This window comes from Pelobates fuscus, chromosome 1 (genome assembly GCF_036172605.1).
Source record: "Pelobates fuscus isolate aPelFus1 chromosome 1, aPelFus1.pri, whole genome shotgun sequence".
NCBI lineage: Eukaryota > Metazoa > Chordata > Amphibia > Anura > Pelobatidae > Pelobates > Pelobates fuscus.
This window is the reverse complement of record NC_086317.1, coordinates 71,466,078-71,486,665: the sequence shown is the minus strand read 5'-3', so window position 1 is coordinate 71,486,665 and position 20,588 is coordinate 71,466,078. Positions and strand designations below refer to the sequence as shown.

Genomic DNA, 20,588 nt, shown 5'->3' with positions numbered 1-20,588 from the left:
ACAAAATCTCTCCTGAGATGTGCGCAAATCTGGTGGCCAACTTCAAGAAACGGTTGACCTCTGTGATTGCCAACAAGGGTTTTGTACTAAGTTGAAGGGGTCAAATACTTATTTAACTCATTGTCATGCAAATCCATTTATAACTTTTTTGCCTTTTTCTGGATTGTTTTTTTTTTGTGATTCTGTCTGTCACTGTTAAAATACACCTACCATTAAAATTATAGACTGATAATTTCTCTGTCAGTGGGCAAATGTTCAAAATCAGCAGGGGATCAAATACTTTTTTCCCTCGCTGTACATTTGGCTGTACTACTTTCAAGATTACTTCTTGCTTCTCTTTCCTGTGGAATGATGGGATGATGGCCCCGAATAGAGAGGCCAATATCATGCCTTTACTCATGGGCATTTTTTTATTTGCTGCCTGAATGGCAACTCCTTCTTAAGGACACTAAAGGCATGTGCAAAACCTACTGAAACAGGGCATAATTCAAACCAGCCCCATTTTTGATGTGTCCAGATGCTCTAAAGTAAGCTACCCCATACAGCTACCAATGAGGGGGGAGGAGTCCTGCAGAACTTAAACCTATTACAGAATTAAAGAGACACAATTTTTTTTCCCATATTTTTTTTTCCTTACCACACTTTCCTCCAGAAAAAAAGTGTTTCTAAACTATTGCAAATAAATATTTCCCCCACATAAAAACAGGTGGAGCACTGCTCCCAGTGCCCCTATGGATGAGCCTCCATTGCATTCAAGGCTATTGTCTATGAGTGTGGCTATAAAGCCTCAGAGTCAGATGAATATTTATCAACACTTTCCATGATCACGATGATTATCCTCGAACCATAATTATTATTATTACTGGCATTTATAAAGCGTCAACAAATTACGCAGCGCTGTACAATTGGGAAAAGACAAACACAATAAGAACAGACCGATACAACAGGTAGAGGACCCTGCCCGTGAGCTTACAATCTTAAGGTTTAACTGGGGAGATGAGACAAAAGGTAGCAGTGGGATTTGTGTGTGATAGCAGATAGAGTTAATAGTATAACTGCAGCAGCTGATAGCATGTGAAGGGAATGAGGATGTGATTGGGTATGATTCCAAACAGCTGGAAGAGCATGCTATATAGTTAGAAGGAACCAGGGTGGGCGGGTAGAGACGAGTAAAATTAAAAGGCCTTCATGCAGGGATGTATGATGACTTTGGGCTAAGGAAGAGATAAAAATAGTTACTTAACAGGCATTTACAGATGGGAGTGGCAAGCAGGGTGAGCAGGGGTGCGGGGGGATCAGGGGGAATGGAGCAGGCTAGCCATTTGTTATAAACAAGTAAGTATTTGCCAACCATAATTCTATCAGCCAGATTATTAATAACTACATGTAACATCAAGTACAAAATATTAAAGTAGTATCATTATAGTAAAGTAATAATCTAGTAACAAAATGAAAGAAATCTGGTTGAGTATCTTCTCCATCTCAGTCCGTACCATAATGGGTGCTTGCTTCCAGTGCAAAGGCGTACTGAAGGGTTTGATTTGTTTGTTGGTTGTCAGTAGGTTTTCACTGGCTTGATGCAAATGGTAAGCTAATTCTACATGCGAGTTCTGTACCTTCTCTCTTAATTCCTGGATCAACAAGCATTTCGTTATGATCCTATAATTGTGGCATATATTGTATGGAACTGCTTGATCAGCTTCTGGGACTATTACTAGGCACTTTATTGGACAGAATAGTGACCAAGTCTTCAGGAAATTTGCTGACAATTAATTTTCTTATTGCTATAACAATGGATTTGGTACATCTCTGTGTCGGTGCTGGAGTTTTGGTAATTTTTTTAATTTTTAAGTTAGTTCCTATAATCTGAAACAACTGAGGTGAATTCTAAGGGTAAAAATGTAATATTTGTTCTTAACCTTGGGGTGTAGTTTTGTTACTACTGTTATTTTAGACTTTTCCAACACTGAAATGCATAATTGCATAATTTCATTTCTACAAGAGTTCACCATGCAAAGTTGAAAAGATCAAGTTAAATAAACTGCTCTGAGCATTGAATCTGAGTAGGAGCTTGAGTAATTCCTTAACATTACCTGGTAAACCGTGATCATTGCTTCGTTGCATGTTAAAAGATGCTAGATCGAATCCTAGTTTAGTTTGAAGCAGAAAAAGAAATTCTCTTAACTCATCAGTCATCATTTGGTTCTGAAGATTCAATTTGGCAAGATTAACCATCATGCCTCGGGCCACTGGATCAATGCCACCTGTGGTAAGAATATCTGTTAAATATGACTTTTTAACAAAAGTCCTCCGAACATGTTTTATATATGCAGTTCTGAAATGAAGCACATTGGATCTTAACACTGTGTTAGAATGTTTTGACATGAAAGTATAAGGAAGACAGTCACATTTAACCCCTTAAGGATCTAGTATGTTCGTGGCATTCCTTACTACTTGCTCCCAGTCTGGGGGGGGACTGCCTGACAGCCCAGACAGTCCCCCCTCTGGAAATTAGGCCCCCACGGGCCAAGTGAACGCTCTAACAGAGCGATCACATGGCCGCAATAGGTGCCCAGGCATCTGCCTGCAAGAGGACTGCCTGAGCTGTCAGGCAGTCTCCCTGCTTCTGAAAAATAAAATTTTTTAGTAGTTAAAAAAAAAAAAATAATAATAATATATGTATACGAGATATATATACATATATTATATCTACATATAATATATGTATATACACATCTTATTTCTATTTTGTCATATTAAGTGTATTTTTATATTAATAAAATTACACGTGTATTACACATGTATATATAATAACTATAATAACTATATATTGTATATTATAAAATATAAATAAGCAAAAAAGTTTTAAAAAAATTAAAAATATTACAATAAAATATATATATATGTAATTTTATTCTAACTGTATTTTGATATTAATAAAGAAAAAATATTAATAAAAAAAAAAATATTAATAAAAAAAAAAGCTAAGAACATGTTAACATTGGGTATTTCTAAACTCACGAAAAAATCTAGGAACTATTTAGCATGGGCGTTTGTTGGCGGTTGTAGATGCGTAACAGATTTTGGGGGTCAAAGTTAGAAAAAGTATTGTTTTTTTTTTAATTTTTTCATCATATTCTATCATTTGTTTTTTAGTAAATTATATGATATGGGGAAAATAATGATATCTTTAGAAAGACCATTTAATGGCAAGAAAAACTGTATATAATATGTGTGGGTACAGTAAAGGAGTAAGAGGAAAATTACAGCTAAACACAAACACTGCAGAAATGTAAAAACAGCCCTGGTCCTTAATGGTAAGACATTTTTTTAAAACGTTCTGGTCACCAAGGGGTTAAAATACAATAAATGAATCAGTGCTCTTTAGAATTTAAAAAAATTGTGAATTGGGGGATAGAGATGAAGGATCCCTGCCCTGATAAATTAAAACTGCTGCAATATAGGGAGAATCCCTACAAACCAACCAAAATCAACTTCACAAAGGTGCTAATCCTCAGTAAAGGTATTTAAGAAGATACACGAGATTCTTGTCTAATAAATTTTATGAAGTAAACTTGATTTGTAAAAGTAAACTCTAAAGGTTTTCATGTGCTCAAAAGAATACCTATATAACTTTTAGAACCTTTATGTTCCTTTCCCACACGATGGCAGCAGTGAACCCTAATACAATATATAATGTAGAAAACTCTTTATCAAAAAAAAAAGTTTTCTGAACTTTACAAAACTGATCTATTGTTTCCCCACTAAGCGGCAGTAACGTATCACGTTATAAAATAAAAAAAAATAGTGGATATAGTCTACTTATAATAAAACAAATAGTAACAATATGAGCTCGTGTATCCCTAAATATAAAATCATAGTTTATTTCCAACCTTGTTGCTAAAGAGCTGTCACAATTCATAATAGTCAGTAGCAGTTACTAATTATCAACTAGTTTCCAACTTTGATTTTTTTTTTACTGGCTGATCATCAGTAACAATATGTTTGAGCTTTCCTCACTATTATTAGCATTAGGTAGGCTTATTTTTAATTTGGTGGTAGCTAGGGCTTGGGAACTTGAGGGGTGGACGAATGTATGTTGCCCAATGGTGTGGCTGGGGGGAGCTTAAGTCCCCACGGTTATTAAATTATCTATAGGTGGGACTTGAGACTGGGCACTAATCTCTCTACACCCATTATTTAATTTAAAGCCTGTACCCAATGCCAAGTGGGGGAGCCTGGAGGACATGTTCCAGCCACCCCCTCCCGCCCCTGCTTGTTATTTTACAGACACTGTCCCCAGCAATGCCCAGTCACTAGTTTAAGGTTATATTGGCTGCTCACTGTTTAGTATATGTGCCCCCACCCACAGCATGGCATGCGGGGGTATGTAGGAGGTTAAAAAGCTCCCTTACAGTAGTATGAGAGTCATATGGAACCCCACATTTTTTTTTTTAATTCACATTTTTAATGTGATGCCTGGCTAGAAAGCTCTGGCCAGCCACTATATTATTTACCCTTACGCCGCCGATGTTTTTTTTTTTAACTATTTCACAGCTGGCTGCTAGCGGACAAATAGTACTTCAAATCATCATTACCTTGCAAAAAGCAAGTGAACGAAAATTTGCAAAAATGCATCCTATTGGATGCATTCGGTCTCAATCAAGTTTAAAATCGGTGCTTTGCACATCTTCCAAATCCTATACGTTGTATAGCGTTCAGATGCAAAAAGCACAAATTATAAACCTGAAGCGAAAAGCTTCTGTTTGAATAAGACAGATTATATAAAGAATTATATAATGCACTTATATAAAGATTTATTTAATTGTTTTCCTTTAGTTTTACTGCTTTATGATATGATTTAATATGCTTTGATATGTGTTAGGGTTTCCAGGTAATGCCATATAGGTTACATGTATTTTTCCTGTAGGATGTAACTGTTATTAATTTCTTTGTCTTGGAAACCAGATGCTAAGTAGCTGTTAGAGGCTGCCATGGAGAATACTGACAATCAAAAGCCACTTCCTAGACACTAACTGTGTTAATAGTGACTGCTGGAAACTCACATGCACTCCTTGTAAAATTTCAAACTGCGGTGAGGGCGGGGTTAAATGTGCCCCCCTACTTTTGTCCCTGGCCCACCATGTGCCCCCCCTAAAAATGAATCCCAGAGATGCCACTGCCTGTCTATGTAATTCTTAAGGTGAATTCTGTTGAATTGTTTGTTTAAATGGCATGTGCATTTATATAAAGAATAATTTTATTTTTTATATATATGTGTGTACTTTTTCTCTTGTTTTCTTATTTAATGATATGCTTTGATATTTACTTCAGGTTTTTCCATGTAACGCCATTATCCTTTTTCTGTAGGATGTAAGGGAGGTTAACAGTTATAAATGTCTTTGTCTTGGAAACCACACACACTAAGGAAATGTTAAAGGCTGCTAAAGAGAATAATGGTAATCATTAGCCGCTACTTAAACACTAACTATAAATAATGGCCGCTGGTAACTCCTGAGCAGAGCTGGTGAAGTTCACAGTTTATAAACAGCCACTACTAGCTAACAGTAATGACAGGCATTTTGGCAAGTAGCGGCTGGTTGTTAAAAAAGTATCAAAAACATTGGAAATGAGCCCTTAGTAAATTGTTGAAATCCTAGAAAATATCTGGGATGCATTTTTATAAAGGAAACAAAATCAGACTGAAGTCACTGGTAGAGTTTATTTATGTTCAGAAAATCCTGGAGTATGTCTATAATGGAAATAAATATTTTCACATTACCGTTGTTCACAATGAACGATGGGGCATTGAAGGTTTTGTGGAGTGGTTCTTGGCTGGTGACCTCATAGTTTGTATTTAGCCAGTATACAGTAGTTGGTACCAGTGTATGACCTATGCGGTGAGCAAGTGTAAATCCATTGGCCAATTGTGGATTTAAAGATTCACGGTACGATGTGTATTCAGGTAAGAATTCAGCCATCTTTGATCCCAACATTAAGGGCAACCAGTCATAAAAGACTATTTTCTGGCAAGGAAAAACAACCGAGATTCATACTTGGAAATAAATAAAGATGCGATATTAAGTTATTTGCAGATGAGGAACAAACCTCACCTGCATTACACCACCAACAAATTTCCGGGCTTCTTCATACAGAGTGTCTCCCTTCCAAGTTGGGTTTAATTTATGCAACTGAGTAGCTGCATTGTTGTGAAGTCGCAACCAAAGAGTTTGGGAAACCATAATAAAAGGCTGCTGACTGTTCCGAAAATCCCCTGTAAAATGGAAACAAAATCAATGCAGTTTATTTCCTGGTTTCATAGTAAATTATATAAATCTGATTCCAAGAATCATATGCAATTCTAAAAACACCATGCAAAACATAAGAATGATTGTGCTTAATTTGTATGTTGTAGCATGAATAGATCACGAGCCAACCCTTCCCATTGGTGAGCTTCAGAAATATTTTTGGGACGAAGTACATATAGAATGGGTAGGTCTAGAGATCTTATCAATGGTAGCTTAGGGAATCTAAAAATATACAGATAATTCCTTCCTGTTTGCTCTCAACAATATAATATCGCCAATAGTTTCCTGCATGTAGCAGCTGAGATTATGCTGAGTGGGAGAAGAAATGAAATATCAGAGCAGCAGCAAGTGCAAATCTGCTCACCTACAACCATCATCCACCCAAGCCAGGGCTCAAAATGTCAAATACTTTGCCAGTAGACAGGCCTATAAGTTAGTCACCACTGCAAAGTCCATAGCACTTTTACTGGTTTCTGTCAGTGCCAACCGTTCATTTAGGGTCCATGTGGACTGCTTGGGTGGTAGACTGTTCCGGTCCCGGTCAAGTTGTTGGATTCGTGGAGGCAGCCGACCATGGGAAGAATGGTGTGGTATTGGCCCGGTCCCATGCCCTGGGCTGTGTTCGTTGTGGTGCATTGGTAGGTATATCTGGTAGTCCCAATTTGAGTAGAAGTGCGGGTACCTCCATGTCTGTGGCTATCTAGTAGTGCCATTGTGGGTAATTAGCAGGGTTCTCTGTGCTCCCCAGCGGTAAGGCACTCCTTTTGTGCGTGACTCGTTAGGTGGGTCAGCAACTTGCGCCATTGTAATGTGGCTCGGGTTAAGTCCTGGTAGAACGACAAGTGGGCAGATTCAAAGGCAAGAGGGGTTTTGCTGCGGGTGGCAGTCATGATGTGGTTCCAGTCCTGGGAGGTGGCACAGCGCAGTATGACATCTCTGGTAGGTGCGTTGGGTACCGTGGGGTCATTTGGTAGTCGGTATAGGCCATCCAGCACGATTTTTCGGTTGATGTCCGGTGGCAAGATAGTGGCTAGGAGCCTCCTTATATAGTGTGGCAGGTAATCTGCCTGTATGTCGGCAGATTTTTTTCATGGTTGCGTCTAGCGCGGTCTTCTTGCATGGACATTTGTTGTGTCAGGCTTTGCTGGAAAGTTTGTAGTGGTTGTATAGAGTGTTTTATGGTTTTATGGTTATCATGCTGCTATGTATATCTATGATGTCTTTCTCTGTCGCTCGCACACGGTCGGTGACATTTTGCATGTCTGCTTTCAGGAGACCCACATCTGTGGCCAGCATTTTCTGTATGTCCTGCACCCAGGTTTGTAGGTCTTGTTTGGTGGCAAGTGAGGAGCCATCCGGTGCCGCATTGGTTGACGGCATCGTGATGTCTATGTCCTTTTGAGAGGCTGTGTGGGTCGGTGAGCGGGGTGGCATTTGGTCTGCGGGGGCCATTTTAGGTTGCACCTACCGCGGCAACAATGTGCCGATGTCCTGCCAATGACCTGCGCTTCCCCATGGGCTCTGGTGTATTGTGTTGGTATGGGTAGATATCATTGTCCGGATCGAAGTCACCATGTATGTAGGCTCCGACGATCAGTTTCTCCAGGTCGTGGATGGTCAGTGTTTGGTAGGCCTTGGGTCTGCATTTCAGTTTGACGGTGTATGCATGAAAGGCATCTACCGATTCGGTTTTTGATCCCGGTTTCGCTTGTGTTGTGTTATGGACTGCGTAGCGAGTGTTTCTCAAGATATTACTGGTTTTCCCAGTTTCAAGATAGGAGCTCGCAGATATGGCGTCTGCTCGGCTTCAGGTCTTAGCTCCGCTCCCCTGAACTGAGGAATCTTAACACTTATAATCCCTGAGGTGTTATAGCGTGTGAAAAATAATTATCTGTAAATTAACTATATATTATAAATTTCACTTTCCACTTACCTGCTTTGAAGCAGGGAGTACCATTAACACAGGCACCTCCACTATTTGGATCAAATGGCAAGTATGGGTGACCATTGTCTGTGTAGTTCATGTTAACTTTTAGCAGACCCAGATCGTTTGTATGGTCACGAAGCTCTTCGGCCGTTTGATTATCACTACCGTAAATTGCGCTACCGTCAATGAAAGCTGTGACACCATTCGTCTGCTCACGTTTTGGAGATTCCAGGTTGCACACTGGAGCTGAGCGGATGAACGGTATACAGGCACTATGATTCTTAGGATCATTTGGTGGAATCTTCAAACAAAAAAGACATGAATAATAACATATGTTACAGATTAAGATACCAAAATTAGTGTACCAAAAATTTAGCAAACAAAATAATTTAAATATTCTAATATTGACAGAAGACCTTTCAAACCATTCTAAATCTAAGATGCCTTCAAAGAAATCCAATTTTAATACAGATAATTCTATATCATGCTTGAAATATTACATTAACAGAGTAATTAACTAAAGTGAGAATTCAAAGTGAATTTCAAATTTAAGGTCAAAATAGCTGAACTATATGAATTATCTAAGCTAGCTATACTTACAAACATAGAAACATCCAATGTGATGGCAGATAAGAACCATTCGGCCCATCTAGTCTGCCCAATTTTCAAAATTCTCCCTGGTCTTATAGCTAGGATAGCATTATGCCTGTACCAAGCATTCTACCACTTCAGCTGAAAGGGTATTCCATGTGTCCACTACCCTCTCAGTAAAGTAATACTTCCTGATATTATTTTAAACCTTTGCCTCTCTAATTTAAGACTGTCCTCCTTTTGTGGTATTTTTTCTTAATTTAAATATAGTCTCCTCCTTTACTGTGTTGATTGCCTTTATATATTTAAATGTTTCTATCATATCCTCCCGTCTCGTCTTTCCTCCAAGCTATACATGTTAAGATCCTTTAACCTTTCCTGGTAAGTTTTATCCTGCAATCCATGAACCAGTTTAGTAGCCCTTCTCTGAACGCTCTCTAAAGTATCAATATCCTTCTGAAGATACGATCTCCAGTATGTGATCTCACCAGTGTTCTGTACAATGACCTTAAATTCCACCACTCTGTCTTAACATTTGAAATTCACTTTAGTGAATAATGCTGTAAGTCATGTCCCCTGAATCTGCAGTTTAACCTCTTACTACACAGTTACTACATAGTTTGTGTTAAATAAAACTTTGCACAATGTTTATTTGAATCATAAGATTGTTATTCTATGTATAGATACATGTTAAAGCAGAGGCAGAATGACCAGCAATGCAGCCGGGGCAGCTACCTCAGGGGCCACGGACACATGGGCTTCAGAGCCCTTTCTTGTATAGCCCTTTGTATATGTATATGGCATACCTGCATCTAAACACCACAACTAAATAAAAGTATAACCCTGCATTCAATCACCAAGACTACAAAAATACACTCCCGAATTAACGCAAACACATATACTCCATACAGAAACACATTTACATTCAAACACTCGGTCTCTGCACACAAACACCACCATGTGTGCAGGGGAAGACAGACTACATTTAACTGAGAATTTCCATGGCAATGCTCCATACACCAGAACTTGAGGGAGTAGATACACTGGAACAACATAGTAGATAACTAGAGGCTGGGGGAATAAACTGTTTTTCTTTTTATTGCATGTGTAACAATGTTTATGTATATGTATAACAGATTGTGTGTATCTGTGAGTGTTTGAGTGTATATGTGCAATTGTATGTGTGTATTTTAGTGTGCATATATGTGTACTTTTGTATTTGTATGTTGTATTAGTTCATTTTTGGGATTGTAACCAAGCTGTACCTTTTACTAGGGTTGACTAGCCTTTTAGACTACATATTGTCTTATATTTTATGCTTTACACGTTCTTTGTGAACACTCGACCCCTGTGTGTCTGTGAGTGAGTGAGTGAGTGAGTGTGTGAGTGTCTGTGTGTCTGTGAGTGAGTGAGTGTGTGTGTGTAAGTCTCTGTGTGAGTGAGTGTCTGTGTGTCTGTGAGTGACTGTGTGTGAGTGTATGTGTGTATGTGTGTCACTGTGAGTGTATGTGTGACTGTCTGTGAGTGAGTGTGTGTGTCTGTGAGTGATTATATGAGTGTGTGTGTCTGTGAGTGATTGTATGAGTGTTGCATGTCAGTGTATGAGTGTGTCAGTGTATGTGTGTGTCTGTCAGTGTGTGTCAATCAGTGTGTGTGTGTCAATGAATGAGTGTGTGTCAGATCAGTGAGTCTGTGTGTTTGTCATTGAGTGTGTGTGACTGTCAGAAGAACACTAAGGGACAGGGAAGGGAGGGGACCAATAATGGACGGGGAGAGGGGCTGGTTTAGAGGCACATAGGTGAAGATGTAATTTTTTTTGGGGGGGGGGCGGAAAAATACATCTTCGCCTATGTACCCAAAAATCCTTGCACCGGCCCTGCATGTCACCCATGAAAACATAATAAAGTGTTCCCAAAAAATGATATGTATGTAGACATTAGTAGATATGCCCCCAACTGCCATACAGGCATAAAGAGGTTTTAAACTGAAATTCTTGACCTCATAGGCTTTATTTTTTTTTTTACTTTTTAATGTGTTGGCTGACTAACAAGTGCTGGCCAGCCAGTACATTTTATTGCTGACGGTTATTTAACTATTTGCCATCTAGCTGCTAGCACTGCCAATTGACAAATAGTACCATAATTTGCGAATGTGCATCCTTCTGGATGCAGTCGGCCAAAGTCAGTGCTTTTTGAATCCCATACTTTGTATAGGATTCAGATGTGAAAGCACAGGTTTTAATCCGGCCGCCGAATGCATCCGAACTCTAGAATTCTGATTGTATTTGGTTTTCCTGGTTCTCACGCCACTGGCGGGACAGCAGCGACTGGAGATTGGACCCACAGAGACTGGACAGGAGATGTCCCCTTCACCTGGATCTGTTTGCATCATGCAACAACAAACAGACAACCAACTACTTCAGCTGGCTCCCGGACCCGGAGAGCATGGCGGTGGATGCATTTCTCCAGCCATGGCTAGCCAAGGGGGCTTACGCCTTTCCCCAGTTCGCCATGATAGTGAGGACAATTCAGTACTTGAAGACTCAACGCGGGTCTCTGCTCTTCATCGCTTCTCTATGGCGGGGCCAACCCTGGTTCCCAGACCTCCTAGCATCGTCCTACATGGACCCCCTCCTCATACCATCTTATCCAACGCTCCTCACGGATCCTAAAGGGAACCCTCATCCTCTCATCCTGGAAGACCGTCTCGCCTTGGTGGCCTGGACTCTTTCAGGGGTGCATGACAGACCAGCGAATTATCGCAAGCGGCTAGAGACCTCTTATGGGATTCATGGGCACCATGAACCAGACGATGTTACCTATCAGCTTGGAAGTCCTGGTCCTCTTGGTGCGGTGAACGGAACCTCGATCCCTTTACTGCACCTATAACGGCCATCCTGAATTTTCTTTCCTATCTTTTTTCCGCGGGTCACTCCTACTGGCCACTCAACGTCGTGCGGCGGCTCACGTACCGGTCATGGGGATACCTGTAGGGAAAGATCCACTGGTATGCCGACTCCTGAGGGGCATCCGATTACAGAGACCTCCGAGGCCCAAATACTCTCGCTTATGGGACGTCAAAGTTGTCTTACAGTTTTTGAGAGACTCCCTCTGACATCTCTCAGCTAAAATTACGCTCCTGCTTTGCCTAGTCTCGTTCCGCCGGGTATCGGAAGTGCGGGCATTCGACAGCGACGCTTTTTTGGTCTCTCCAGAGGGTGTTACCTTCCGAGTATCGCGTCGTACGAAATCGGACTCTACGTCGGTCTTCTACCCTTTCTTTCCTACCGATCCTCAACTTTGCGTGATGTCCACTCTACGTTGGTATGCGGAGGTCACAGCCCCGCTTCGATTCTCCTCTTTGGGACAATTCTTTGTGTCTTACGTTAGACCACACGCACCCGTCTCGACTACCACTCTCGCAAGATGGATAAGATGGATTCTATCACTGGCGGGAGTGGACAAGGTCTTCGGAGCCCATTCCGTTCACTGGGCGGCGGCTTCTTCGGCTTTCTCGGCAGGCGGATATCCTACGTTCCGCGGACTGGTTGTGAGAATCTACCTTTCGGACTTTCTACTTCCGCCCGAGTTCAGGCGCGGCCACGTCTCGCCTACATTAGCGTTAAAAATGCAAAATAGGAAGCCTCCTGTTATGTGGTAAAATTTAAGATTATGCTAGCGTTAGTGTACTTATAATCTTAATTTTAGTAATGACAGGAGGCGAGTATTTTCCCACCCTTCCCACCCTTGGGGAGAAAGGACTCAAGTAAGTATATCTATCTTCGATATATTCCTTCCTTTCCTCTGTCTTGCTCACTCCTCCTAGATATGGGGATATGTTCGGATTGTGTTTGTTTATAACATTTACTTCTCATTTATAATCAGTCGTTGATAGTCGATAGTGTGACATCTCTGTGAGATTGCGTCTGGTTATTACCATTACTTCAAACAGTTTCCAGACCCATACCTAACCTATTTCACGTTCTCTTTCAGTGTAAATTCGCAGCGTTACAGTTCATTCTCAGGATGGGCACCTTTGGACCTTCCTTCATCCATTGAAATTTTGTTTATTGGAAAGTCACCTGTTGGTGCATGTTACAAGACTTTGGACCTTTTGGAACATTATCCATGATGTAGCTTTCGAAAGAGGGGGAGGAGCCTCTTCACTGTGAATACTATACTTCCTATTGCATTTTGATTGGTTAATGTTTTCACTTTAATTTACTGCTATGTGGAGTTAGTAAAGAGATTTTAATGCAAAATACTTGCCTCCTGTCATTACTAAACTTAAGATTATAAGTACACTAACGCCATGGGCGTAGGAACCCCCCAAAATCTGGGAGGGATAGCATTTTTACTCGCCGGGTATATTCTTATTCCGTAAACTAGGAGTTGTTTATCCCATTGTACAGCACTACGGAATTTGCTGGCGCTATATAAATGATAAAATAATAACATTAAAGGGTCACTACAGGGAAGGGGTTTTACTTACCGTATATACTCGAGTACAAGGCGAGTTTTTCAGCACATTTTTTGTGCTGAAAACCCCCAATTCGGCTTATACTCGAGTCAGTGTCTGTATTATGGCAACTTACATTGCCATAATACAGACTGGGGGCTGGCAGCGAGCGCTTACCTCTCCTGCAGCTCCTGTCAATTCCCTTCTCCTCTGCGGCGGTCCGTTCAGCACCTCTGTCAGCTCCCAGTGTAAGTCTTGCGAGAGCCGCGGGGTCATAGTGCGTCTCTCGCGAGACTTACAGTGGAGCTGACAGAGGAGCTGCACGGACCGGCGCGGAGGAGGAGGGAGCTGACAGGAGCTGCAGGAGAGGTAAGTAACAGATCTGCCAGCCCCCTCCCCCCCACTGAACTGCCAATACCACTGGATCACCAGGGAAGGAGAGCCCCCCTCCCTGCCATGTATCAAGCAGGGAGGGGGTACGAAAAAAATAAAATAAAATACAAATTATAATAATAAAAAACAATAGTAATATAATTTTTTTTTTTAAATAATATTTAAAAAAAAATAATAAAAATGCCCACCCCCCACCAAGGCTCTACAACACAAACACACACTGCACTCATACACACACACACACTGCACTCATACACACACACACACTGCACTCATACACACACACACTGCACTCATACACACACTGCACTCATACACACACTGCACTCATACACACACTGCACTCATACACACACTGCACTCATACACACACTGCAGTCACACACACTGCACTCAGACACACACACTGCACTCATACACACACACTGCACTCATACACACACACACTGCACTCATACACACACACACTGCACTCATACACACACACACTGCACTCATACACACACACACACTGCACTCATACACACACTGCATTCATTATATACACACACTGTAAATAAATATTCAATTAAGATAATTTTTTTAGGATCTAATTTTATTTAGAAATTTACCAGTAGCTGCTGCATTTCCCACCCTAGTCTTATACTCGAGTCAATAAGTTTTCCCAGTTTTTTGGAGTAAAATTAGGGGCCTCGGCTTATATTCGGGTCGGCTTATACTCGAGTATATACGGTACTTGGATACAGCGCCGTGATCCTCCTGATGCCGCGCCCCCTATTTAATCAAAATGACGAAATAGGAGGGTGCGAGCAGGGAGCAATAAAACACTTCTATTCAGAAGTGTCACTGCTCCCTGGTGCGTATGCGCAGCTTTGCTGCACATGCGCAGATACTTCATAGGGCAGCATTCATGTCTCGACTAGGAAGCACCTCTAGTCGCCATCTGAGTGTCCACTAGAGGTATTCCTCAGCAGTAATGTAAATACTACCTTTTTACGAATTGGCAGTGCTTACATTAAAAAGCCTGCAAAGACATGCTATAGACACCTGAACTACTACGTTTAGCTGTTGTGGTTCTGGTGACTATAGTGTCCCTTGAATATAGAGGGGAACAATAATCATCACAAATGTAAGAAATAAAATGTTTGTATCATTATTCTAAAAATTATTTAAAAAAAATAAAAAAATATGCACATTCCTAGCTTAATTTTTAGCACGACATACGACACAAACATTTTGTACTTTGCAGATTACTTTTTATATTTTTTTATACATATACAGATTGTGTAATGCTGCCCCTGACTTAGGGTGACCACATTTCCTAATTGCCATTTAGTGACACTTTCAGAAGTGCATTCCATACATTTTACTACCCGTCTCTACCCCTTCCATTTATATTAGAACCCCACCTACCCCTTCCATGAATATTAGAACCCCACCTACCCCTTCCATGAAGATTAGAACCACCCCTACCCCTTCCATGAATATTAGAACCACCCCTACCCCTTCCATGCACATAAGAACCCCACCTACCCCTTCCATGCATATTAACCCCCTACCCCTTCCATGCATATTAGTACCCCCCTAACCCCTTCCATGGATATTAGTACCCCCTAACCCCTTCCATGCATATTAGTACCCCCCTAACCCCGTCCATGCATATTAGTACCCCCTAACCCCTTCCATGCATATTAGTACCCCTGTAACCCCTTCCATGCATATTAGAACCCACCCTGCCCCTTCCATTCATATTAGTACTCCCCTAACCCCTTCCAATTATTTTTCTACCTTCCCCCTCCTCCCATCCATATTAGTAGCCCCCCTAAACCCTTCCAATTATGTTTCTACCTACCCCTCTCCCCATCCATATTAGTAGCCCCCCTAACCCCTTCCAATTATTTTTCTACCTCCCCCCTCCTCCCATCCATATTAGTAGCCCCCCTAAACCATTCCAATTATTTCTCTACCTCCCCCTCTCCCCCTATCCTTATTACTAGCCCCCCTAACCCTTTCCAATAATTTTTCTACCTACCCCTCTCCCCATCCATATTAGTAGCCCCCCTAACCGCTTACATTCATTTTTCTACCTCCCCCCTTCTTTAACCCTTCCATTAATTAACACAAAAAATTCTCAGGCAGCTGTTTTTTTTCTTTTCAGAGGTGACCGGCTCTGCTCTCCCCCCTACATACTGTTGTCCCCCCCCCTTTTTCCTGACATAGCAGGGGGACCTCTGGACGTCCGGCGGGCGCAGTGTCAGACTGAGCGCCGGGTAGTCACGTGACACCCGACGCTCCTGTGCGGAGGGGGAGGCAGGGCCGGTGCAAGGATTTTTGCCGCCCTAGGCAAAAGTAACGTTTGCCGCCCCCCCATGTGACATCACAATGCCCCACCCATATGATCTGCCATGTTAACTAACGCCAGTGCTGCAGTGCCGCCGTGTTTACATTAAAAGGCCTGCAGGGACAGGCTATAGACACCAGAACCACTACATTAAGCTGCAGTGGTTCTGGGGACTATAGTGTTTCTTTAATGTGAGATAAATTAGAGATTAGTGCCATGAATAATATACTAGATTGCCTACTTACAACCAGATGAGGATGATGATGGGCTCTAGCTGCAGTCTGGCTCCACTGGTCTGGTGTAGAACAGGATCTCTGGAGGCTGTTTGTAACTGTGGTCACAAAAATCAATGTTCTGGGAGAACGGGAAGCAGCTCCATTTTTTGGGGGCCCTTTACACAGCTCAAGGTCTGGGTCCCAGGGTCCACCTTCATGTTCCACCAATGAGTTTGTTCACAGAGGGTGGAGTGTGTAGGGGATGTCCTGATATGTGTGTAAGGAATGCATTGTGTGAATCTGTGTTTGTATGTGTAAGGGATGCAAGGTGTGTTTCTGTGAATGTACGGGATGCAGTGTGTGTGTCTGTAAGGGGTGCATTGAGTGTGTGTAAGGAATGCATTGTGTGTTTCTGTGTGTGTAAGGGATGCATTGTGTGTAAGGGTTGCATTGCTTGTGTGTGTGTGTGTGTGTGTGTGTAATGCATTGTGTGTTTTTCTGTGTGCAAGGGATGCATTGTCTTTGTGTGTAAGGGGGGCATTGTGTGTGTGATGGATCATGGTCAATCTCTCCCTCCCCACCTGTCACTCCCTCTCTCCCTCCCCCCACCTGTCAATTTCTTTCTCCCCCCTTTCTACCTCTGTTGAAGCGTGGCCGAGCCCTGTATGGTCCGCGGGTACAGGGAGCTTTTGTTTCCTGTACCCGGCCGGACTAAAAGAAAGTGCACACTCAGTCACTCAGTGTGCACTTCCTGTTAGTCCGGCCGGGTACAGGAGACAGATGCTCTCTGTACCCGCGGACCATACAGAGCTCGGCCATGCTACAGTGAGGGAGTGAAAGGAGGGAGCGCTGAGCGTCCTTCCCATCCCCCCTGGTTCGTATGCCCATGACTAACGCTAGCATAATCTTCAATTTCCGCAGGATTTTGTTCATCCGAACATCAGGATAAAATACAGTATTTAGTGAACAACCCCTTAAATGTTAGCAATAAGATGTGCTATTTTTTTATTATGATTCTTTGTAGATATATATTTTTTGCTATTTTCATTTACATGCTTTGTATGTAAATGCGTTCATTTGAGCAGTGGCAAACACATGGAGCATATATGCGTAGGACACTGGTAAAAAAAAAAAATGCAGAGCGTGCATGCACACATTACATTAGCTATCATCCATGTGCCTGCTGAGTCATCGTACGGCAGCGAGGTCACTGCAACCAGGAAGTGCATCAGTTTTTTTTCCACAGCCTTTGCTGCATTATTCACAGTAAGCACTAGTTACTGGGGTGAAGGAAAAATAAACTATTACTTTTCTGGGAGTGACATTTCCTCAATTTAAAAAATATATATATTATATAGTCAGCATGCATAGGTGGAACAGAAACTTTAATAAGCTAATTACCTTAATTGGGAAGCATGGCTCTTCACGGATGCAATTTGTGGTGCAGTTACTGCGGTCATAAAAATCTGTCTTTGTGGGGCTTGGTAATGAAAGGGTAATTTCATGAGCAATTTGTTGGCCCATCTGCATGAACCAGATGGATCGTTCAGAATCCTTAGTCCACTGTTCTGCTCTGACAATTAAATTTGACACTCGGCGAACCTGAATAAAGAAAGCAATAATAATTACAAAAAAGATCTTACTGATGCATCTCTCTTGAAGCTAAATAAATCCAGTCCTCAGAACCAACATGATTATTAACTAATCAATGGATTTAGTCCAAATAGCCAAAAAATGACATATTATGACTAGAAAGGCAATTCTCATATTTACTAATGCAAATTTTGGTGAGAATCTGTGTCTCGGTCAGAAACTTTAGGTGTGTGAAGTCTGGTGTAAAATCCGTCTATTCATTTTTTAAGCTATGTGGTTGGTTGGGACTTATTAATAAAATATAGAATAATAAGTGGACATACAGCTGTCCATCCTTCCCATAACCTTTTACCATTGGCCACCCCATTACCTCTCCAGGGTGACTAGGGGTCCTCGAGATCATTGCCACACAACCCCAAAAAAAAAAAAAAGCGGCAAAAATATTTTATTTGGAGCCTCCAACCTGTACTAATAAAATATTTTTATGGGGAAGGGGGAACAATAATGCCCCTTTGGTATTATACAATTAATAGCCTGCATCTACGATCTGTGGGTGAAGCTGAGAGGGATGTTAGGACCCCTGGGTATTTTAAAATTCATAACCCTCACATGGAGCTTATTGATAGGGCCTGTGGGAACATAAGTCATTCCCGTTTTAGAAGTAGTATCCATCTGCTGGCTATAAATGTTTGCATGGGAACTGAAGAGTGATCTGTCAACCCTCCCATTAATTCTTTATTTTTTCCCTCCTGTTATTCGGCAGGTCCTATGCATGGGATGGGGCATTTCTAGAGACTGCAATAGCTGCCAGTCGCTAGTTTTTAGATACAGCATGCAGCTGCTAGCTTCTCACTATTTAGTACGTATATAATGTGTCTCTAAAGTACAATACATCAGTCTGTGTAAATAGGATACATTATCCCTGTTCTAAAATAAATATAATTTGTGATATTATTAAGTCATGTAATATTTCTCAGAACAGTCCCGTCTCGCGCCACACCCCCATTCACACCCTTAACATTTAAGCATCTCTTGAAATGCATGGATGGATGTATTGACGGATAGATATTGGCTAGTTAGAGCAATGGTAATATTACTGACGTAGAACTGGGCAACTCAGACTCAAATCAGGTTAGATCACCAGCTGGTGGGTGAGCCACCTAATGAAGTATATCTTCTCACCTAAAATTTTCATAGATTATAAGTTTGTTTGAGCAGGAATTCCCTAGTTTCCCTTTTCAATAACTGTAAAGCACTTTGGTGCTATATAAATGCCAATAATATAATATATACTTTGGATAAATGTGACATTAAAAATCCTGGTAAGTGACAGTTCACCTTCAAACATATTTATTTTTTTCATCCTACTTAAAAAGTAAAGTATATGGTATTAAAACCCACCCACAAAATTATGGACCCCATCCATGCCTACACTCATACTCATATTATTACCAATGGTAGGTAGAACCCATTCCACAGCTTGTCTGTCCATCCAGGGGGAAGGTCATAGACATCTTCATATGCAGCTGGCAGAAACCGTTTGTAGCTTGTATTGGTGGCTCCAAGGCTGGGATTCTTCCTGGAAATATATAAATCACACAGTGATATTATGTGCCATGGTTATTAAGTTTATGTGTACTAATGCCTTACATTTAACATATCCTAGAATTCAGCTCTTCCATCTTGTTGCCCTGTCTATTAGTACTATAAGTGTTACAAGTGAACTGGAATGTTCTACATCCTTACAATATATTCAAAAGAAAGCTGATCCGCACATGAATAAAGTTATAACTTTTCAATGTTTTATTCAGCGCTACGGGAGAGGGGGCACAAAACAGGAGGAACTATAGTATCCCTTTAACCCCTTAAGGACACATGGCATGTGTGACATGTCATGATTGCCTTTTATTCCAGAAGTTTGGTCCTTAAGGGGTTAAGCACCTATTACAGGCTACCTGCTCAGTTTTTTCTTTAACCTATTCCAAAATGAGTAGAAAACAATAAATTATAACAATTATTATTTCATGATTGGGTCCTGCTGACTTAAGGCTTTATTGACCAGATTGTGACCACTGGAATGTGAAATATTTGATTATTCAAAATACATTCTAGACCCCCTAGAGCACTTTAGCTTACTGAAATGCTTCATTTCTCACAAATATGCACTTGTGAAGTCTGTAAAATCCATCTAGTTACCCAGTTGATCCTATAACGTCTGTCTTTTTCTATCTTTGAACATGGTATGTTGAGTTGAAAGAACAGAAATATTCAAGGTTATTCACTGTGTGAATTGTTAAGAGTCCAAGGTAAATTTCAGATCTTACAGGCTTAATTTCTAAAGTGATAAATGTTGAGAATTCAAATTGAATTTCACATTTAAAGCGGCACTGTAATGCCAAACTTAACTTTCCCCAATCGCTCCCTCATCTCTTCCTCTCTCAGAATATGTTCTTCTTTTCTTCCTAACTGTTCTAGTTTTCTTTAAAACATAAGAAAAGAAGAGACTATTTTGTCTTGTGTATTTTTCCTACGCTTGACCAGCTTTAACCCAGAAGAGGAGCTAAGTCCGCACCATTTCCTGTGGTCAAATACATTTTCCCACAAAACACACCTCTCCTCCGTGTTCTCATGTTGCTGGTCAAGAGAGTTAAACATGACTGCTGACTCCAGTAACAAGTAGGGAGCATTCTTCCTTTAATTTTTAAATATTCGCCACATTCCTGTGTATAACTCACCTTGTTGACATTGAGCTATATATTGTT

General features: G+C 41.0%; 1 protein-coding gene across 1 annotated transcript in view; it reads right to left on the bottom strand.

Annotated features, from left to right (window-relative positions):
• Positions 1-20,588, bottom strand: part of LOC134586685 (myeloperoxidase-like) — a 35,785-nt gene that overhangs the window by 12,998 nt on the left and 2,199 nt on the right. The window contains exons 4-9 of the mRNA XM_063442465.1: positions 19,279-19,405; positions 17,635-17,835; positions 8,242-8,536; positions 6,114-6,274; positions 5,783-6,026; positions 2,094-2,264 (exon numbers count right to left, since the gene is read on the bottom strand). Coding sequence (XP_063298535.1) covers positions 2,094-2,264; positions 5,783-6,026; positions 6,114-6,274; positions 8,242-8,536; positions 17,635-17,835; positions 19,279-19,405 — 1,199 coding nt within the window. The remainder of the gene's footprint in view (positions 1-2,093; positions 2,265-5,782; positions 6,027-6,113; positions 6,275-8,241; positions 8,537-17,634; positions 17,836-19,278; positions 19,406-20,588) is intronic.